This window comes from Cotesia glomerata, linkage group LG1, assembly GCF_020080835.1.
Source record: "Cotesia glomerata isolate CgM1 linkage group LG1, MPM_Cglom_v2.3, whole genome shotgun sequence".
NCBI classification, from domain to species: Eukaryota; Metazoa; Arthropoda; class Insecta; order Hymenoptera; family Braconidae; genus Cotesia; species Cotesia glomerata.
The window spans coordinates 4,651,108-4,674,339 of NC_058158.1; the positions used below are offsets into that span (position 1 = coordinate 4,651,108).

Here is a 23,232-nt window from a genome sequence, read left to right on the forward strand (position 1 = left end):
TAAAATTTTTTTCAAAATAAAAAATAATTATCTTAAGACGAAAGAATTTTTTCAGTCAAAAATTATTTTAAACCAAGATAGTTAGTGCTTTTCTAAATATTCTTTTAAGAAAATCAAGGAAGACAATAAAGTAGTTCAACAGTATAGTGTATGATAAAAATATTGTTTCTCTCAATTATTATATATTTCCTCTGATTAACAGAAAAAATGAAAATTTTACTAATCTATTTAAAAAAAATTCATTGTCTTGTTGTTCATATCGATAATTAATCAATAAAATAACAATTCACAGTTTGATGGAAATATTTATTCGATGTTCATTTAAATTTTCACAACGTTTCGTCGGTTTCCCGACTCAAGGCAGGTTGTTAGCCTGCCTTGATTTATTTAACACGATTTTAATAATTGATGTTTAATAATTGAGGTATGCGTTTTGTTGTATTCTTAAACTTAGTCATAAATTTAATTTTTGAGTTGAGTTTATACTGTCCAAGTTATACAAAGTTATGATAATATTTTGTAATGTAATTATAAGAATATTATTGTAAAGTATTTTGTATTTAATTGTTCTAGCACCCGAGGAAGTCGGGAAACCGACGAAACGTTGTGAAAATTTAAATAAACATCGAATAAATATTTCCATCAAATTGTAAATTGTTATTTTATTTAAAAAAAAATGTTTATTCCCATAAGTATTTTACTTATTACGGGTTTCAAATGTATATTGACGTGGATTTTATATGAATCTCATATTTGTGTCAAAATATGAAATTCATTATGATATTCATAATAAACCTCATCCTGATATCAGATGATTTTTACACGGGATGCAATATATAAATGGTATCATTTCCGAGAGGACAAACCGAGTGAATTATAAATTAATAAAATTATGATTGAATATTTTGGAGTACAAAATTTTTGAATTGTTAGCTGTCGTTGACTTGAGTCGCGGTCAAATCATTGGTGTTATTTGTGAACTTAGCGGATTGACTGATGTCCATAGTGATCATTTGATTGGGATGAATGATAGGCGCAGTAGTTTGGACAACATTGCAAGAGACAGGAACTGGTACGGGAATGGGTGGCAAACTTACGGAATTGTGCGGTGAGGAGGACCCGGTGCAGATGGACGCGGACATTGTCGGCATCGAAGGTCGTTTACGCTCTAAACTATTTGTCGTAATTTGTTTCCTGGCTGCTGTTGAATTTCTCTCGAGGCTATTAGTCACCATACGGTGCCGTCTTTCGAGACTAGACATCGGGTTTGTGGTAATGTCATTAACTCCTGTTGCGGATGGTGTTCCAGGCAGTGAACGGTCAACCGATTGCCCAAGCCGGTGCAACACATCACCACTTTGACTCTGACGGAATGACGGTGTGTCGGATCTTTCTGTTGATTGACTACGTCTCAGTAGTAACTGCTCGCCTGACTGGCTTGAACGTATTATTCGATTCTGATGCTGATTATTCAGATGCTGATGCTCTGGCGTCGATTGACGTGAGTTACTTATCGTCTCCTGCTGTCGCTCACAGATCTGATTATCTACGTATGGATAACGGATCCGGATTGAGTCTATCACGTCGAGAAGGTTTTTTGCGTCCATCGCTAATATATGAGCTGCTGATAGCATTCCTCTGTAAATATATATAAAGAAAAGTTGATAAATTGTGTTTTTATACTTGTGAAATAATTTTATTTTTTAAAAACTATTTAAGGTAAAAGCCCCAATATATGATCATGTACCAGTATATGATCACTCCATGTATTTGTATACCTATATTTGTGAGTATAGATATACAAATACATGGAGTGATCATATACTGGTACATGATCATATATTGGGGCTTTTACCTTATTAACAATTACACGGAGAGAAAAGAATAGAACTTATTCCTATCTAGAATGATAACCATTACCATGCTACGTAGTAACGAAAATTTTTGTGAGAACTCTGTGTAAATTTGCTAATAAAAATCTTAAAAATTGTGATAGAAATATGAACAATCACTCATTCGATGCGGAATTAAATTCTGAAAATAATGTTGTGGTTTTTTTTACTTTTTTGATGAAAATTTCAATTTGTTATTAACAAAAAACATAACCAAAATAAAAAATCTCAGTTTTTCGTAAATAACTCAATAACTATTGGTGATATCGAAAATCGGGAAGAAGATACTTAAAGAGGATGAAATTTCTGAAAAAAAGTCTCGACTCCCGGAACTCTAGCTTGAAAAACAATTATTTTTATTTAATGTTGAAAAGTGGATTCCGCGCAACTGCCGTGGTATTTTAGCATCGGCACGGCCGTGTGACAAAAGTCGCACAACGGGAATAAGTTCTATTCTTTTCTCTCCGTGTAGGAAATTTATTTAAGATCATTAATTGATCGATAATATTTTTTAAAAAGATTAAAATCTATCAATTTTTGTTAATTTATCTGATTAAAAAAGTTTAATGATTAATACCCGTGTTCTAAGATGAATATATTCATAAAATTTCACAACTTTGTATTTTTTTTTTTTTTTTTTTTTTGAAAAATAGAATTTTTATAATATTTTACAGCCCATGTTAAAATTTTAAAGGAAATCTTTGATTAATCATTTTTAAGTAAATATTATAATCTGTAAAATTCTATCTAATGATAATATTGATCCGTTTTTTATTTCTCGATTAAAAATTTTTTTAATTTATATTTTAAACGAATTATTCGATTAATTGAATGTCAAAGCAAAAAGATAAAAGATTTATTCTAAGATAAAAATAACTAGGCTGTGTACTTTAAAAATAAATAAAAATAAAATTGAATTCTTCGAACTGTTAATTTTATAAAAATATTCAATAACTTATATAAATATTTTCGTAGTTACAACTTTTTTTTTTCTAAAACTTTTTCATTAATTTTTAAAGTTGTTAATATAAAAAAGTAAATTTTAAGATAAATTTTAAAAAGTAAAATTTAATTAATGTTTACTATACTACTAGTAATAAGATAATTTACTAATGTATATTCATACTGATAAGATTAATAAAAAATTATACGTCGAGATAAACGTACTTTCGATATTCAGCGTCTAGAGTTGTAGAACTATAATTTTGCGCTAATTTCATAGCAGTAACGAGATCAGCCATGTCTTTGCTCAAAACTTTGTGAGCCATTTCAACTTGACGATGTGCAGTGGCGGGTAGCACGTCTACAAGAGCATCTACCGATGAAAGTAGCGCTCTCAGTTCAACTCCAACTCGTCTCACTAATTCTAAATACTGATCGGCTTTACTTTGTTGAACGCCTTGTGATAATGACATCACAGCACGTACGACATTCGTGGTGCAGTCGTAAACTTTATCATTCGATCTGTCCAAGTCGGCTGTAGGAGTTGGCTCCATTTTCTTTAAAAAAAAAAAGTATTTTCCACTTAAATACAATTTTATCCCGATAATTCAATAAAAAAAAAAAAAAAAAAAAAAAAAAAAAAAAAAATAACAAATAAATGTCTATTTACCTTAACAATAATAATTTTATCACTACTTTTGTCGGAACCAAACGAACTGGTATTAGCACTATGATCATGACTAGGAGATTGAGTCATTGAACGTGGGATAGGTGGGCTAGCGCTTTCATCACCGCTTGTAGCAATAGACAAACGCTTCTGATATAAAAACCAGACAATTTTAATTATTTTATTATTTTATATTGACAATTATTCTGAAGAAATAAAACAAATAACAAACATACTTCTTCTCTTGCAAGCCATCTGCTGTCTTCCTCTGATTGTCTTTGCTGCTCAAAAAGCCGCTGTTCCAACAATTTCTGTTCTTCATCAATACTGTTGTGAATATTATCCGTTATACTATCGAATAATTGTGACTGAGCATTTCTCTGAAATTAATCACAGAAAAATACGTCAATAAAATTTTATCAAATGACCACCACTACTTAATTAATAAAATAAATAAATGATTGATTAATGAAATAAATAAATAAGAGTGATTAATATGTTGTGGGTGGTGTAGGGTTAGGAATTGCCTTTTTATCCAATCCTATGAAATATTTACAGCGAGAAAAAATAATAATTGCGATGCCAAGATTAAAGAGATGCATAATAAATAAAATAAAAACTTAAATAAAATAAATAGAGCACAAAATACGTTGTGCATGCAGACCAAACAGCAAATACATTCACCATGCCCAAAAATCTTCATATCAGATAAATAAATAAATAAATAAATAATAGAGGATAAATAAAAATAAAAACTACTAGTGACAAAAAAGAATACCTGAAATAATAAAAATCGCGGATTAAAATCAGCACGTGCGTTAATGCGCAAAATATCGGACTAAAATGGTGGTGCATTATTAAAAATAATAATTCAACCAAGAAACCAATAATAAATAAATATTATTATTATTATTATTAATATTATAAAAAATAAACAACAAATAAATCTAAACAGATGCTGTTATTCGTAGTGTCAGGGGAGGGCATTGCCAAACCTGATCTTGCTGGGCGTCTTCCAAAATTGACCCGCTGGATGACATGGTGCTGTCGCTGACAGCCGAAGAAATCAATGAGCTGGACAGTGTCCCGTCAATAGAGCTGACCAGCTGTTCTTCTTGGTTTGGGTTAACGAATGTCGTTATTTTAGCGAGCCCGGTAGCCACTTGGGGGCCTGCATTTGACCGCGCCATTACAGCGGGATTATTTATCGTCGCTTGCGTTAAATTTTGGGCTACCATGTAATCCGTAGCAGCGTTGCTAATAGGCGCATGCTTAATAGGCGATGATGAATACTGCGGCTGCATCGATACTGCAAATTGCGGATGAGATCCGTGAACAATAGCTGAGTACTGTTGCTGATTAGCTACACTCTGGCTGTAATTAGGATTCTGAATAATAATCTGCTGGTGATCGAAAGGCTGCTGTCCGCCAGCAATCGCAGGTGTAGCGTGGACAGTGTAAATAGGGGGTACGCCGTTTATTTGAGCATGCATAATTCCAGGTTGCTGCTGCTGCTGTTGATTAACATTGCCGACATACTGGACTCCTTGAAGCTGATTGTTTTGCCCATAATTAACAGAAAACTGCTGCTGCTGCTGATGTTGCTGTTGATAACTCGGAACCGGGACATGGTGATGCAATTGCTGTTGATAATTCTGGGCGACACAAGGTGTCGGGCTGTAGACACGCGCGGTTGAATTTTGCGCGTAAGGTAAAGCAGCGACAGATGCCGCGGTTTTTGTCTCTGCGCAACTTTGGGCTTGCGCGCGGAATTTCAAAACAGGCCCGTAGAGGCATTCCGATACGGGTAAAGACGAGTTGACAATTTGTCCGCCACCAGCACCAACACTACCACCACCAATACCACCAACACCAGCACCAACACTACTACCACCAGCGATAACATTATTTTTGTTGTTATTAATAATAAAGTTTGATGACAAGGAGGAGATCGCAGGTGAGCTTTGACAAGCACCTTGCATCGCCATAGATACCACGACCGCGTTTTGAGAGCACAGCGCGGCAGCTGCTGAACACTTAACAAACTGACTGGGAAAATTGACAGGTGAATTTTGCGCTGCATGCTGAGAAATAGACGAGGACATAATACTGGGCGATACTTGGTGGTGACTCGAGACACTTGACAAGCTATTGGGCCCGGAATTGTTGAGTATGTCTGTGTTATTGTCACTGTAACTGCTACTGATACTCGATGTTTGGCTAAAATTACCGATTATCGCGGAGCTTTGGGTGAAATTGGTCACCGGGGCGTAAATTTCGCCGACGGTGGTCACCGTGGGCACTGGTATCGCCGCAGAAACGTTAAACTTTTGGACTGGCGAGTACAAATCGCCGGTTATTGCGGTACCGGCAACAACTTTAGAGCTAACCGCGTACAAATTTTGCATCTCTTTAATCTTACGTTGCGCTTGTTGTTGTTGTTGTTGTTGTTGTTGTTGTTGTTGGGGCTGTTGTACTTGGGATTGGATTTGTACGAGTGATTGTTTACGATTTACAGCGGGAGATTGTGTTTGAATAGAGTCTGTCACGCTGAGATTAGATATAATAGATGACATGGTATCAGTAGAGTCTAGAGAATCTAAATTAGCATCAGAATTATTAGAGTCATTGTGAGTAGTTGCGATAGACGAAGTAGGGGGACATTCATTGCTGTAACTAATGTTACTTGGGGCAGAGTCCGAGGAGAGGGGGTTCGGGGGATCGAAGAAAGGCAAGTCTGTGACAGTAGCGGTAGTGAGAACTTGCTGATCGTCTTGAAATTGAACCGCAAGCGTATTGAAGGCAGAGGCAGGCGTCGTGTACACAGAGGGACATACCCCCCGAGCTTGATTGTCCTTCAGCAGCTGGGCCAGCACCTCCGGGCTCTGGGCGACGATGTACGTTGACACCGGCGCTACCGTTGTTGGCACTTGCTCTGACGATTGCGGCTGTCGGGACGGCTTTGGTGGTGGCACTTCATCTGCTCCTAAATAAAAGAAGAAATTTTTAAATAATTAGTCTCGTCGTTGTATATTTTAAATTACAAGTATGATAATTGATAAGTAATTATATGTACCCCATGACATTGCTTGAACTCGCCGGTTTTCACGTTTCATCGTTTCTTGCTGCTGATGTCGTTCTTCCAATAAAATTTCACTGCAATTTAATATTCGTTAGTATTGTTAGATAATATACAGTAATAACTTGTGATAATATCTGGTGTTCGTTAATATTTATTTGAGTTAAATTATTCATGCTTCATGATAGTCTTATTGTCAATTATTCATGATAATCTTCTATATAATTGAGATAATAAAGAAAATAATGTCTCAAGAGTATTTGTATGACAAAATGGGTTTATAAAAATTTAATTTAATAATATTAGGAAGGTCTTGACCTGAATTGATGCCTTTTAAAGGTTTCATATGATTTTCAGCGATAATTAATTTATTATAAGTTTTTGGAGTACTGATAAAATCTAATTAAAAAAATTCAAGAATTTTTTTATTTATTCAAGAAGATATAACTCTTGAAAATTATGGTCTTGATTCAAAATTTTTTGGTGATAGTCAATTTTTTGTGTTAAGTTTTTAAAATAATTTTGAATAGTTTGTTCTATTATATTTTCCATTAAAATATTGATAATTGATATTAGAGTAAAAAACCCCATTAGTGGCAGGGACCCCATTACTGACACTTTCTTTAATTTTTGTACTTATTCTATTAATGAAATCATTAATTTCAATAATGAATATATTACTTCTAATCTTTAAGACCTTTAAATCAAAAAAATTTTTAATTTTTATTCCAAGTAGAACATTTTTTCATTGAAAGAAAAAGTGCCACTAATAGGGGTTAAAGGTGCCACTACTGGGGTCTTTTACTTTATTATAGCAATAAATTTTTTAAAAATTATTTCAAAAGTACCCAAACTTTCTACATTATAATTAAAAAAAATCATAGTACCAAATTTTTTTCATTCATAATATAATGCAGTATGCTGATAAAAGATTTAAAAATAAAAACCCAGAAAATCAAACAATTATCACTATTATTATTCTTATAATAACACTCTATGATTATTAAAAATAAAACATACTGTAAGTTTTCTCTAATGTCCTTGAAAGTCGGCCGTTTACTCGGTTCATAACTCCAGCATTGTGACATCAGTGAATATAACCGCGGAGGACAGCGATCAGGAAGTGCAAGGCGCTCACCATTCTCAAGCTTACGAATCACTTCATTATTTTTTACGCCTTGAAATGGTTTTACTCCCAACATCAATATTTCCCACATGCAAACACCTATAATTAAATAATTAAACAATTAAACAGTATTTACTTTTAGAATAATTACTAACTACTAACATAATAACTAATATCTAACAACTAATGACAGATGATGATGATGATGATGAATGAGTAATATTAAGTAACAATAAACAATAGAACACTAACCAAACATCCATACATCAGAGGAGGTGGTGAAACGTCGGAAATTAATGCTCTCAGGCGCCATCCATTTGATCGGCAATTTACATTTACTAGCAATGTAGTAGCTCTGATCCTCAACCCACCGACTGAGCCCAAAATCAGCAAGTTTAACGCAAGAATGCGAGGAGACCAGAACATTTCGGGCTGCAATATCTCGGTGGACGAATTTTTTGCTCTCGAGATAGGAAAGCGCTGTGCTCAATTGAAAGGTGTAAAGTAAAAGTGTCGCGAGATCCAGCCGGTGCTTGTTATTTTGCAAGTACGCTCGCATTTCACCGAGCCTCGCTAACTCCATCACCAGCCAGATCGGCGCCTCTGAGCAAACACCAATCAGCCTTATAATGTACGGATGCTCGAACTGCTGCATTATATCTGTAACACATTTTATTTTTTACGTAAATAAAAACTTTCTAAATAAAAGATTAAAACAATTTTTTTTTGACATTGATACTTACAAGCTTCCTCTAAAAATTTCTCAGCAGTCGCGAGATCCGCGTCGACTTTACAGGTTTTAACCGCGACTGCGACCGTGTGACCATCTCTACCTTTATAGGAACCTTTATGAACGTTACCGAACTGGCCTTCACCTATTATTTCACCGAGCTCCACTTGATTCCTTACGATTTCATAGTCACGAGCTGAAATAATCGATTTATTTATTATGAGTTGTTGTTATTGCTATTAGTTGCGTAAGCTAAATGCCGACATACTGTGAATAATAATTAAAAGAAAAATAGCTAGTAAATAAAACTAACCAGCAGGTGTCGAATAATCCCCTTCTTCATCAACAATTTCCGCATAATCTTCAGACAAAATAGTCCCCGTTTTACCGTGATTTTTTTCGGGACTTCCATTACCTTCGTGCCGGTACTTTGGCGGATGAGCGTCTAATAAAAATAAATTAATATTATTATTACCTGATTCTTATAAGCAGTAAAGAATTATTAACATGATAAACATTAAATCGGAATGGCTGGCATATATTTTAGCACAGAGGATTAAAGGATGGAAAAAAGCGCTGAGTTTTTAGAAAATTGTAACGGTTCGTCTTTAATTAAATTTAATTTAATATCAAAAGCTCAAACTCTAAGATTTTAAATTAATAAAACTTTCAGATGATAATTTTCTGTAAGAAAATTTAATGAAAGACGAAACGGATGATAACTCGGGTATTTATCTTAAAATGTTTTTCACTATTTAAAGTAGGATAATTAAAATTAGTAAAACTACTCTACTCTAGATTTTTATTTGTATATTTATACTCGTACCTTTGCAAGGACAAGGATAATTTTTCCAAGAAGCAGCTTTAAACGATAAAATAATTCTATTTATTTATGTATTTATTATTTTCATAAATATCTTGATATTCTATTTATATAATAAGTGTATCCTGCGGGTATGTAGTATACAGTATAAAATATAAAGAGTAAAAATGTAAGTAGATACCTTTTCTATTCCATAGCGAGGTATTGGATCCCGTAGCAACTCGACAATAACCGTCAATCAAATCCGCAAGGCTTTCCGCTTGATCTAAACTCGAACATGTTATGCTCAGCGTTTCAGATGCTCCGGCGACACGTAGCTTTATGCAAGCCTTGGCATGCTCTTTGCAATCTGATACCAATGTCTGGATCGATTGGATTTGGGAAAACTCTGCCATTCTTGTCGGCTATAAATTTTTAAATTCATATCAGACACTGATAGAAGGATTTCTTAGTATTTAAGAAGATTTCTTTGTATTTAAGAAATCATTTCTTAATATTTAAAAAATATTTCTTTGTATTTAAGAAATATTTTTTAAATACTAAAAAATGATTTCTTGAATACAAAGAAATCTTTTTAAATGCTAAAAGATCCTTCTATCAGTGTACAAAATTATACCGCAATTTTATATAAATTTTACATATGTATTTATTTTATTCATTTTTTAAAAAATAATTTACAATAATACATCCATAAAATTTTTAAATAATTATCAGTCAGAATGATATAAAATTATTATTCAATTACAAATGTTATCAGCGTTTTAACCACACAAAAAAAATATAAATAAAAAATAGCGTTACATGAATATAATAATATGATAATTGATGAGGATAATACAGATAATAAATAAATAAATATAATTACCACTGTTCCGCCTCGATGTGCCATATAAGAAATCCCGAGATCCGGACCGATAACTAGTTCAACGGGTATCGACCAGCTCGACTGATAAATCAGATAAATAAAATTAATATAACATTGATTAATGATTGAAAGTCGATCATTAAAAAAATTAGTAACAATAATTATTATGATAATAAAAATATTGGTAACAGTTCTTTAACGATAATAAATAATAAATAAAAACAGGTTTAATTAGCTTACCCCCAATGCACAAATGAATCTCTCCTGATCAAATCTGTAGTGCGAGCGTAGAAGATCAAAGAATTTAAACATACACTCGAGCTCAGTGAGAGCAGCGACCTTCTTAAAGTGTTGCTGAATGAGCTTTCGCAATGTTTTTGGTTTCACACCGTTTAACACCGAGCGTGGAAGGAATTTGTGCAATCCAACCTGTAAATAAACAGCACATACATTTATATTTATATTTATATTTATAAACATCTGACATTCAACACATCGTGATGGTTAATTTTAATATTTTTCAAGTGTGTGGATAGAAGTAGAAGGTAACATCGAGTTTAGTTGGTAAGTATTAAGACTAGAGTATGAGAGTACTTGATGTATTGAGCTTAACAATTTTAAGACTAGTGGTATTTAATTTATCTGATTGGCAAGTTACTTTGACTGCATTAAATAATAAACTAACTTCTCGTTCCAGGTACTCCAGGTTGCTCTTCTTGTCAAGTGCTACTTGCGGCATGTCTTTAAAGAAATAACGTATCTCTAGGCAACACAGCTGGACGGCAACATCTTGATCCAGTGTCGAATGATTTGCATTGAGATAATCATTTCTCACCTAATGTAATTATCAATAAATAAATCGTTTGGTATTTATTTATATTTTAATATTATTATTTAAATTTAAATTTAAATTTAAATTAATGTAATTATAACTCATAAATACCTGATCGTAGTAGTAGTAGAATGTAACTTTATCTTTTTCATACAAGTCGTTTAGATTTTGCGGTAAATAACGCACGCGTAGCTCATACCTCCACTCGGAATGTGGATGTTTACGTTCGTATTTCTCCTGGACCTACGGATATTAAATAATAATGATAATGATGATAATTTTTTTTATTGTATTGTTAGTTAAATTATCTTGGGATTTAAGTTTTTTAAAGCAGATGCGACATTGTAAGCCGGGAGTTATAATAATGTAATAAATAAAATGAAATAAAAATAATAAGAGAGACCGTTTATTTATTAAGTGAAATAACGCCAAGTACTTAGCGGTTATTACTCACTTGATACATGGTGGTGTCTTGATGCAGCCAATAACTCTCGCCAGAGCCCGGATGATGAAGCCTCATTGCGTATAAACTTTTGTAATGTCTATTACCTACGGCCAAACGACTCGTTACTAGGGATATTATCCCTTTTACGTCGATTGCGTCTCCAAATTTAACGACATTAAAACCACCTGTATAAAAGTCGTTATTTTTTATTGAAATAAGAAAGTTGTTTGTATATAAACATTTCAAGCTAATGGTCGGTAATTTTGTTGTTATTTCGAGGAAATGTCGATTATTCAGAATATTGATTGTTTTGTTATTGAAATATATCGTTATCTGATGGTTATGAAAATAGCAGACCCGACAATCGTACTATTGTAATGTTTCTATTAGCTGATTGATCGTTATTGGTAATAGATATTTGTAATGATTGGTTTAATTGCTAATGGAGATAAATTTGATTCTAAACAATTAAAAATAATTTAGGTGATTATTTCAACTAAATAATAGTCCTGATTTATGAATAATAATATAAATAAAATTATTCCAATAATAATTAACCATTACATTTTATTAAATTAATTAAAATTATCAAATTTTTTTTTTTAAATAGAAGTATAATTTTTTTATTGAAGAATATTTAAATTAAAATATTTTTTCTTTGAAAATTTTTTTTAAATCAAACTAGTTTTTATTTTTGTTCCAAACATATTCCGCCAAATTACATTTTACAAATTATTGAGATAAGAGAAATGTTATTGGAGATAATCTCGTGAAAATTACAATCGTTAATGATGGCTTAGATCAACTCAATGCATTTTCAAAGTTTTTAGAGAACCAAAACTCGGATTTTACGGTTTCTTATCAGAAGCTGAAGACTCAAATAGACTTAGACAAGACTATCTCCAGTCACGTGTGCGACTGCAGGTTACTAATGTTTATTTAACTCGGATTTGGGAGGAATTGTAAGCTTTATATCTGCCCTATCAATATTTGTTCTATTATAAATTCAGTATCACGACATTATTTTCTCAAAATATATAAAAAAAACTCTCATAAACTTTTTTTTACATTATTAAAATTATATTATACTCTGATAAGTAGATTTAGTCCTACAAGGTTACAAAACGTTACCGTGAAAAAATTTATGTATCGATTTATGAACGATCAGATTACTTCACCTTTATTTACATAATAAGAAACCGATCAATTAAAGAAAAACAATTTAAATAAAATAGGAAATATTAAAATATATATAAAAATCCCTCGTGAGAATAAATGTAAATAAATCTCATTTAAACACGTTATATTGGATTCATGCCGAAATTCAATGCAAATTTTTCTATACTGAACGAAACATATTCATCGAATTTTTAATATAAAAAAATACTCAACGGAAATTATTGCGTAATTTTTATCTACGTTAAAACGCCGTCTCATCAAAAACGAAAACTACAATTGACATCTCAATTTCAGAGAGAAGTCGCTTATTAGAATTTTATTCACTAGACCATAAAAGTAATATTTCTTTGGTCTGGGTAATTAAATAAATAAACACATAATTAATCATAATTGAAATCACCATTTGGTAGATGAACTTTCAAGGTGGCTTTATCCATAGGCGTAGGTGAGCCATGTGGTGGAGTGTTTCTTCCACCACTTCCACTCTGGATGCCTCCAGCTCCATCACCTCCAGCGCTCATTCCCTCATGGCTGTAACAATAAATAAATTATTCATTAATTAAATTACAAATTAGTGTTAAATTAAAAACTGCAATAATAATAATTTAATAATAAACAATATATAACCTTTTACCAAATATAAAACAAATAAAATGATGGTCTAATTCATGGGAATTTTCCTCAACTCTTAAATAAAATTTTTCATAAGCTCTGACTGACATTCGCACTGAAAATTGTCATGGGAAAACGTCACGATGCGTGACTCCATTCGTGAAATAGAATATATTTATTTAATTCAACATTTTCTCACTAAAGCTCTACATTTACTCATCACTGAAAATCATTACTGATCCATTTTTGCTTCTATTCATATACAGTCTATTCGGCAAAAAATATATATATAAATAAAAATAAAACTAAGTAGCCCGAGAATATTTTTACTTAGAATTAGCTGATGGCTGTAAAAGAAAAAAAAAGTTATCCAGCAGGTGTAATTAAAAGTAGGTAGACGTGTTGCTATAAATGTGTCATAAGTATTTTAAACAGAGCAGTATTTTAAATTGAATTAATTCAATTCACCTACAATGTTAATGAGACATAATCTCGGCATAAAGAATTTGCGGTTGGATGAGCTGTGTTGTGTAGCACACAGCAGTCATATATATATATCTATAAAGTAGTTATAAAGCTTAACTTGTAGTACAGTATAAAGTATAATGTAAAATGTAAGTAATATAAATATATAGAATGTATTGAGGTGTACCGAGTAAGTTTAATACGCGACCCATTTTTATTTTTTATTTTTTTCAGCCCTCGCGCCTTTCGATACGCACGGCTGCACTGAGAAATTTTCTGTAAGAGGGGCACGAAACACGACGAGTAGTCTCTCTCTGGTTATTTTATTATTTTATTCTGTTATTTTTCCTCAGAACATTAGTGGGCGTTAAAGGATGTCAGTGGTGAGTGAAAGAACATATCACACATATAACAGTGACTCGCGAACTTAACTGCGAATAGCTCCAGTAGATATAATACAATAATACATATAATGTAATATAATACCGGGCATATATAGAATAGAATAAGTTTAGAAGAGGTAAGAGCTAAGAGTTTAAGTTAACTCGGTGCAGAGTTTATGCTAAAAGTTATATTATGCCGGGTACGAGTGAATAGAGTAAGTATGCAAGGCTGTGCTGGGGAAATAGCATCGCGTGTCCACGACACATAAATGCCAAGGGAACTCTCTGTATAGTACTTCCGTAGATGGGGTTAAGAGTCCACCCAGGAGGGCACATCATTCTGGTTCGTGATGTGTGCAAGACACCACCTTCGGGGCAGGCAACCACACACCGGATCCTCGGGCGTTTCCGCGATACACGCATCGCTTGCTGCTTTCAGTTACACTGTGTGTATACCTATAGTACTTTACTATATGTCTTATCCTGTGCTCAGAGTATTTATATTTATATTTATACTGACATACGATGTACGATATACGATACTCTATTGCTCCTGCTTCTGTTCTTATGCACTTCATGGAGACCGAGAGACATTAAGGCTAAAGAGCCTTGTGATTGCGTAGCATTCTCCTATCCCCACGTTTATCAACCGCAAATCCACGGTCACTGGCACAGCCAATTGCCAGCGACTACAATAATGCAATAGCTCTGCATATTTGTGTAATATATAGTCGGCTAATTTCCGTATTGATTTATTCGAGTTGTTTGGACATCATCTATTTTTTATTATACCAACAAAGTTTAATTAACTAGTACGTAAATATTGTAAAGGTATGCTCGGAGGTTCATTTTACACTTTTTTTATTTTTCTTTTATTTTGATGGGTTTTATAATTAAATTTTTTTATCGAGTCTTTTTTATATTTTGTAGACCTATATTGACCAATTGAAATTAAATTATTTTAAAAATTCTGATTTTCACTATTTTTTTTTCAAAAAGCAATAAAAAAATGCAGGTATTGTCTCCTTTTACTACTCTATTGTTACTTTTATAATTTTTTTTTTTTTATATTAAAAATTCTCTATTTCTATTTCAAAAAATTCTCCATCAGTATTTTTACTAGTAATTTTATAAAAAATTCACAAAAAAAAATTTTTAAGCACTCAAAGTAGATTAGTGTCTTAATTTAAATTTAAGAAAATTTTCTTTCGAATTTTTGACAGAATTTGGTAACAGATAAAATTTTATATCAGTAAATTTTGTTGTGACTTATTCATAAAGTTTTAAAGCAATTAGAAATTCTCTTTAATAGAAAGTAAATATTAATTATTTATTGATTAGTTTTAACATGTAAATTGCAGCTCTTGATTTTAAATTAAGTCAAGTTTAAGTTGAAGGATTTTATTCTATCTAACCCACATATATTAATTTTAATGTTTTCCAGATGAAAAGAAAAAATAAATAAAAATATTTTACGGCGGCAGTAAATATAATCTTTAAATGCGTTCAAGTTGTAATTTCTCAATCTTGCGGTACACTTTTCTCCTCGACTAATAAAGGTAACTGTAGATTATTTTTTTCAATTTGAAGAATGTGACAAATAGCGTAAGACCATTAGGTTTTTTTTTGTCTAAATAAAAAAAAAGCTCTCGGTATGTAGTAACGGCAATTTTATTTTTTCAAATTGAAACTGTGAAAAATATTTCACACTTAAATATTTAATTTATATATTATGTGTATCCGTAAAAACATAAATTCACAAACTCGATGAATTTCTTGCTATTTTACACGCTATAAAATTAAATAGAACTGTTAGAGTAAAGTAAACATAAAATTGAACTTAATTAACGCAAAGCGATGAATTACCATTGGAAACACGCAGCCATGTGTATTGTATCGAAGACAATTAACAATCAATTAATTTGTGTTGAATCAATGAAAAGTTCCCACCGCTCCCGGGTAATTTGAAACTTTTATTATTTTTTAATTAAACTCAAAGTTTAAACACTTTTTCACTCACTCAAAATTAATTTCCATAAAAATAAATGTACAAGAAGAACTAATTATTAAGATAATCACTTTTAGTTATTACGAACAAATTTAAGTAAAAGTTTTAAATAAAAATACTCGATCTCATTTTGAATTTGCGATTATTAAAAATCAAGAACAAAACAAAATAAATTAAATGTCATTTCGTTTACAATGTACAATATATCTAACGGAGATTCGATTAGATATACTCATAAAACTGATATTCGTATCGAGCGTCAAACGGCCCTGAGCCTTCATCGGCTGTACATGCCACGCACCTGCACCTTCGCCTACGCTTTTTACCTTTCCCTAATACTTTCTCTATTGCACTTTTACATCGTCTGCTTATTGCGATAATAATTACGTCTTTTTCACCCAATATGCAATTATAAATTCAACTTATCTTATATAAATAAATTTATTATAATTCATTCATTTTAAAAATTCACAAGTCAGTTCTCACTACGTTTAAAATTTTGTTTATAATAATTAACTTTGATAATTGACTACACATTTATCATGCTTCAAACAAATCATATTTTCAATTAGCAATTTTTTTTATTTATTTATTTTCACACGTGAATTTAATTAATTTTCTTTTCTCCACTTCAATTAAAGCTTAGTATAATTACTTTAGGTAATCTTTTTGGTAAAAGTCGAAGAAATTATTAAATCAATTAATTAAATTAAAAAAAAAAATTTTTTTTTTTAATTCCGAAAAATTTCGCAACTTTTAAAAATAATAATTCAAATGTTTTACTTTATTTATTAAAATTATTTTAATTACTCGAGAAAAGTGGGTTATGACAATAAGTAAAGGTCACAGAACTTTTACGCGGAAGGCCTGGATTCGATCCCTGGCGCCAGTTTAATTATTACATAATTAGATATTCCAATTACGAGAAATAATTTTAATAAAAAATTCGTATGCTTTTAAAAACTTTTATTATTAAAAAAAAAAAAATGAACTTTGTATGTCATGAAAATTATGAATTTTTACTTTAAGAAATTAATTTTAATATTTTATTAAATTTACAAAAAATAACTATAAATTTTTTTTAATTAATTAAAATAAATCCAGAAGACCCACAACTGATCTCAAAAGTGTTTTATTACCAATATAAGACTCTACGTCACCTAGTGCGTGTAACACGATGATATTTCCAAGTTCCAATAGTATCCGGACTGTAGTGAGAATTACCGCAACCAAATTGTCCGAGTGCGCAGAGTAAGCCTTTGCTATTGCGTTGCCAATAGGAGGATCGATGTCCCACTGGTTTCTTCTTAGCCGGCGTTTCTTGTCCCGATGACGACGATCTTCTCAATATCATATTATCGCCGCAAGGCTCCGACCTGGACGTTACTGTCTTTTCTCCGTATTCCTCCTTTTTGTTATTGTTAATATTACTGCTATTATTATTTAAGTTCAAATAATTGGGATGAGTAGCCGCTGGCCATGACAACCCACTTGTTTTACGTTCTACAAGACTCAACATTTTATTTTTGTAACACACATTTCACTTTATTGGTTAATTAATTCACTAATTATTTCATTATTATTATAATTCTTCAATTTGCAATATATATTTATTGTGTTCGTGCTCTCTGATTCTTATTTCGTACTTTTTTATTAGTCATATTTATCTTTTCGCCTCCTTCATTTTAGATGACCTGCTTTTTCTCCGAAACAGCTCTGAACCTTTTATTTAGTTTTAAACGATAAATTTTATTTCCGGTGTAGTACGTGGGTATCGAAGTGATATAAAATGTAATATAATATATATTTTTGAAAAGCAAAGAGGCCGCTACTTATAAGTTGTAAGTTATAAGTTATTAGTTAAGCCGCTAGTCGCTATAATAAAATACCGAATGACAGATTTAACAACCGAGAATATAATAAATATAATGAGGTTATTCTAAATTTTTTTTTGTTTTCTTAATCTTAACCAACGATACCATCAAGATCTATAATTACAGACTATAATATTTAGTAACAGGTGAAACTCTTCTCTCTACAGACCGGAGACTTATTCGGAAAAAATCAGTAGGTGTTTATTTAATTATAGATTCAAGGATCAAACTTTATTTTTATTAAAATATCTCTTTATTCCCACACACTATTTATTTATTTTAAATAATTTAGGCGGTAAATAATTTAAAATTATCGTAGAAAAATTTTAAGTTCCAGTTTAACTATTGACAATATAATTTTCGAAAAATAAAAAAAAAAAAAAAATGAGGAAGCGAAGATATCTCGAGACGTGTGGGCGCCACTTAAGTTGTTTAAAGTCAACTATACACTGTATATTGTACAGTACGATACGTAATTCCTCAAAAAGTATAAAAAGAAAAGGAGATTACAGTACCGCGTGGATGTTGAACTTCGCGGTCTGACGATCACGTCGTGACCTGAGTATCTTTGCGATAAATATAAAAATAATTGAATCTGTTTTGTAGAAGGGAAAAAAACACCAACTAACAATTAATTAATTGCAATGTAGAAACAAAATGATTGAAAGGATGAAATTTAGCCGAAAAAAAAAAATGATTAAATTAACGAAGGTAATAAAAGTTTGTTCGAGTAATAAATAAACTTGACATTAAAAGATTTAATTATTCGTTAAAGGAATGACGGTATCCTCATTTTATTCCGATCAAGTTGTTAAAAGTTGCATGATATTGACGTTAATTATAAATTATGTCTCGTTGTGATGTTGGGTATGAGTATGGGGGAGTGTTTCAATAAAAATTACACGTCTTCGCTGGGTATCGTAACGTCATTTATGCTGTCATGGATATTATTAACAACCGGTGACTGTGATTGATAGTAAATATGTTACTAACTATCACTTTTTCAAAAAACCTGCCGGATAGATGAATGAGTCTGTGGTAGCGAACATTCTAACACTCACTGTCAATATTTACACTGTAATTACGGAAGAAAATAAGTAATTTGTTTTTGATAAAAATAACATCATAATTATTTTATCGTTTTTCCAATCCACAAAATGAGCTTTTATTTTAAAGGAGTAAACTATTTTTAGCGTATTATTTTAGTGATGGTTAACGAATTCGCACGCACGTTTATATTCAACGTCAGGAACCAACTGATCAGACACGACATGGCTAAAGAGTCTTTCTCAGCTACAGGCTACACTCTCCCTCTCTTATATCATTATATATATTAGCTTCTCTCTTTTTACGTGTCTCGTTGGTGCTGTCTCTTGTTAATGCGTGGGTCGCACACGATACACCGTTTGCAAGTGTTCCCATGATATATAAAATATAACTATAAATGTTAAGACAGAGCTACGCCGATTTATTCCCAACGGTACAGCTGATTTTAAAAAAAGAGAGAGGAATTGAACGAGAGGGGTTGAACTTTTTAAATTTGTTAACTAAAATGAGAGCTCAAAACATATTATGTATTTTGTATATTTTTGTTATTATTATTATTATACATTTATGGTTGTAGGTGAATAAAAAGAGTAGTCTTAAAGGATGATTCATGAAGAGCTGAATACGAATCTAGAATGAGTTTTTATTTTAGTCTGTTTCGTTAGAGATATTTTTGAGAGTTTCAGGAAGTAAGTCTGCTAGTGAGTGGTTTTAGATCTCGGCGGGTTTAAGAGCCGTATTGAATAAACAAATACTATCGGTGGAAAACAAAATAGATAATTATTTTTTTAATTAAGAGTAGTATTTGGTCTTAATAATTATTATGAAGTTTTCAGGGCAAAACTTATTTTTTTTTTTATTGAATACTTTGACAATTTATTGAACCAATGTTGTAAAGATTGTTGAATAACTTAATAAATGGCATTTTAATCAGTTTTTAATTTTTGAGTTAGCGAATAAGCAATAATTAATGAACCGGCAATAAAGTGAACGGTTGCGTTGTTAAATATGATATAGCAGGTACTTAGTTTTCCAGCGAGTTGTGCTAGCTAGTCAGTAAGGCGATTAACTGATTTTAAGTTTAATAAAATTTTTTTGGTAGAATCAAAAATTTTTCCGACTAAGCCGTTATTAATTTCGAGATTTTTACACTAGAATAAATACCATAAATTTGGATTCTATTGTCTGATAGTAAATAAATTGCCGTTGTACTGAACGAATTGAGAAAAATTATTCATAAGTTATTTTATTTTTAACTTTATTAAATTTAGAAAAAACAAAATTTTTAGTCGAGATTTTTTTATCGAAAATAAAAGTTTAGACTAAAAATTGTTCTTAAAAAATTATGAGATCTTACATTAATTATTAAAAGTTAAAAATGAACAAAAAATAAAAAAAAAATTTTTTTCTTCATTTTGTTTTTATACTATACACATTAATATATACAAAAAATTTCTATGCATGTAAATAACTGTTTATACTGATAATAATAATAGTATGATGATGATGGATGGAAAAAATCACGACTCAGATTGAATAATTAATTTATATTATACCGTATCGCAAAATCTCCGGCATGGACGTAATACATCTCAATAACTTCAAGCGGTTTACTAATAATTCTGATTAAATAAACTAACAGGAAAAAAGCAATTTTTTAATGCACAGTTCATTACCGACTACATGGTCGTACTCTTTCTTGTTCTAAGTGTAAATAAATACAATAAAATGTTTATATTAAGAGAAAATACCCGTGAAAAAGTAAATCCGTTTTGCGTTCCATTAGCAATAGTCATTATGATTATGATAAATGGAATAAATGTAACTATTACGCAAACCGTTGATCCTATTCCTCATCGCGAATTAATAGGAGAAACACCCGCCACGGAAGATACGCCGACAACAGAAGTTGTTACTGATAATGCGACTGTCGAGAATCAAACAGATAAGCCAATTGTCATTAATTATTGGATGATGAAGATGGGTGACATTAAGGAAGATTTATTGGGTATTCAGGCGGTTGTTGTTAAGGATGAAGACGCCGAGGCGGCTTGTTCTGAAGGAAAAATGAGATCGTAAGTATGATAATAATAATAATAATTATTATTATATTGTATTTATAAAACTCTGAATACAGCAATGTATTTATTTTTATTTTTCTCGGCAGTCGTCGCCGTTTTTTAATGTGTGCTGGGTCTATTTTGCATCGCAATCGCATACTGACAACGGCTTCATGTTTGCACGAGGCCATGCATATAAAGTATTTACTAAAATACTATAATTTAATTCTTAAAAATATATTTATTATTGTTAAATGTGGGTTTTATTTTATATTTTTAAGGCACAATATTCGTGCTCCACTGGCGGTGGTAATTGCGCCACTAAGAACCTCCGTCCAAGTAATAAGAGTTGCTGAGTACAAAATTCATCCGGAACATAATACCAATCCTTACAGTCCAGATCATATGAAACATAATATTGCAATTTTGAGTTTAGCTTGTAGAATTTCAACAGTTAATTATAACAAAATCTATTTACCAACAGAACCTATGACACACATTTGTACTGAAGAAAATTGTGTACTTGCTGTTTATACGAAGACTAGACACGTAAGTTTGCATATTCAATTCTCACATTCATAACTGTTGTCGTTACTTTTAAACTTATCTGATGAAACAAGTTTATTTATTTATAAATTTTTTCTCAATTCAATTTTATTATTTATAAGAATGAAAATTTAAAAATTTTAGGAACTCGTGATTCATCAAATTCAAGCTCCACAAATACCCATAAATTATAGAAAACGTCGATCAATAAATGAAAACAAATTTATAAATCCAAATCATACGGGATTGATTGATATTAATAGCAATGTGAAAAAATTAGTAAAAAGATCTAGTGACGGTACTAGTGAATGTGCCCAAACTGGTGCGGCTGTTATGGTGAATCGTAACCAGGTAAATTTTTGGTAAATCTTAGCCTAGAATTTTGCCTTAATCAAGTATTGAAAAAATTTTTGTTTAATAAAACATATTAACTGACGTATACAATTCTATACACAGAAAAAAAATTAAATTGAATCGAAAGAAAAATTTTTGTACTAAGAAAATAATTTTGAAAAGTTTCATTGTCTTGAATTAAGACGAAAAATTCTTGAACCAAATAAAATATACTTAAACCAAAAAATTTCTTAGTTTAAGAATTTTTCTACTCAAATCAAGAAGATGAAGTTCTTTAAAATTATTGATTCAAGTAAATTTTTTTTTCTGTGTAGAAAAAAAAATTGAAAAATTATAATGAACAATTTTTTAAATTTCATATATGGTGATATGAAAAAATTTTTAACGGGTTATTGAACTTCTTTTATTTACAGACAGCAGTTGTAGCAATTTCTTGCGATGATCGTCAAAAAGACGGTAAGTGGTATTACACGGATCTGTTCTACAACACAAATTGGATAAGCGATGTCCTGAATGATTGGAACAAGCCGCATGAGAATAAGCAAAGTGTACCAAACAGAATAACTGGAGCTCCTACTGCTAATGATAATGCGACAAATCCACGTGGATGTGGAAACTGTATCTTCAATTTTTACATATCTGTGGGCTGCAAAGAAAAAGGAAACTGTCCGAAAGGTTCTCGAGTTATGACAAATGGGCCAACGGCAAGTCATAATGTGCGCCAAGTAACAAATCGCGAGTTTATAGACAATTGGTCGCATGCCAACCAAGATCCGAATAGATGGAGTAAACAAGCTATTACCAACGACAATATTCAACAAACGTTACAGCCCCCTGTTGCTAAATGTCGCGATAACTCTCCCGAATGTTTGAATTCTGTGGGGAATCAGGATGTTTTTAAGCCTCTATCTGTTTTCAGAAATGGTGACATTCCGATTATTGTCAGAGCGCAAAATCAGTCGATCATTAATAGATACGGGCAGTACCATCCAGCTTATGATGGGTTAAGGCGTTTTGGCAATCATCCTTGGATTGTGAGGAAGGTGAAAAAAAATCAAAAACAAGCTCTCTTTGCGCTCAGGAATTCAGCAAACAAAAAATATATAAAAGGAGAAATGGGCAATGGGTTAAGAAGAAGACACGTAAGTTCTTCTGGAAAAACAAATGAACAGGTCAGAAATAGAAAACATGCTAAATCATAAATTAAATAAATGTAATTTTAAATATTGTATAGACTGTAATAATCTGTTGCACAATAAAAATAAAATGAAAACTCTTAGTTGACGTTTATTTAATTAATTAT

General features: G+C 31.3%; 2 protein-coding genes across 8 annotated transcripts in view; one reads left to right on the forward strand and one right to left on the reverse strand.

Annotated features, from left to right (window-relative positions):
* Positions 1-245: 245 nt before the first annotated feature.
* LOC123275242 overlaps positions 246-23,232 on the reverse strand; it is a 48,335-nt gene continuing 25,348 nt past the window's right edge. For 2 of the 7 annotated variants that reach the window (XM_044743223.1, XM_044743224.1), the window contains exons 2-19: positions 12,981-13,111; positions 11,411-11,586; positions 11,068-11,199; positions 10,810-10,959; positions 10,365-10,553; positions 10,125-10,205; positions 9,441-9,663; positions 9,263-9,298; positions 8,750-8,881; positions 8,450-8,632; positions 7,959-8,366; positions 7,601-7,805; positions 6,578-6,657; positions 4,497-6,487; positions 3,738-3,881; positions 3,505-3,651; positions 3,060-3,391; positions 247-1,638 (exon numbers count right to left, since the gene is read on the reverse strand). In XM_044743223.1, coding sequence (XP_044599158.1) covers positions 930-1,638; positions 3,060-3,391; positions 3,505-3,651; positions 3,738-3,881; positions 4,497-6,487; positions 6,578-6,657; positions 7,601-7,805; positions 7,959-8,366; positions 8,450-8,632; positions 8,750-8,881; positions 9,263-9,298; positions 9,441-9,663; positions 10,125-10,205; positions 10,365-10,553; positions 10,810-10,959; positions 11,068-11,199; positions 11,411-11,586; positions 12,981-13,101 — 5,439 coding nt within the window. In that variant the 5' untranslated portion in view covers positions 13,102-13,111 and the 3' untranslated portion in view covers positions 247-929. Of the gene's footprint in view, positions 1,639-3,059; positions 3,392-3,504; positions 3,652-3,737; positions 3,882-4,496; positions 6,488-6,577; positions 6,658-7,600; positions 7,806-7,958; positions 8,367-8,449; positions 8,633-8,749; positions 8,882-9,262; positions 9,299-9,440; positions 9,664-10,124; positions 10,206-10,364; positions 10,554-10,809; positions 10,960-11,067; positions 11,200-11,410; positions 11,587-12,980; positions 13,112-13,207; positions 13,318-17,208; positions 17,552-23,232 lie in introns of those variants that run through there. The other 5 variants (XM_044743218.1, XM_044743225.1, XM_044743220.1 and 2 more) reach the window with 5 other exon arrangements.
* Positions 20,447-23,173, forward strand: LOC123275244. Its single transcript, XM_044743227.1, has 5 exons — positions 20,447-21,044; positions 21,137-21,229; positions 21,311-21,578; positions 21,720-21,926; positions 22,343-23,173. Exons 1-5 carry the CDS (start codon positions 20,653-20,655, stop codon positions 23,129-23,131), a joined length of 1,749 nt encoding a protein of 582 aa, XP_044599162.1. The 5' UTR covers positions 20,447-20,652; the 3' UTR covers positions 23,132-23,173.

What these genes read in the sequence shown, in the direction of transcription:
- LOC123275244 (XM_044743227.1), top strand. Translation starts at nt 20,653, where the DNA reads ATGGTCGTACTCTTTCTTGTTCTAAGTGTAAATAAATACAATAAAATG. An exon ending in TCTGAAGGAAAAATGAGATC is followed by an intron (nt 21,045 to 21,136) that starts GTAAGTATGATA and finishes TTTTCTCGGCAG; the next exon opens with TCGTCGCCGTTTTTTAATGT. An exon ending in TTTATACGAAGACTAGACAC is followed by an intron (nt 21,579 to 21,719) that starts GTAAGTTTGCAT and finishes TAAAAATTTTAG; the next exon opens with GAACTCGTGATTCATCAAAT.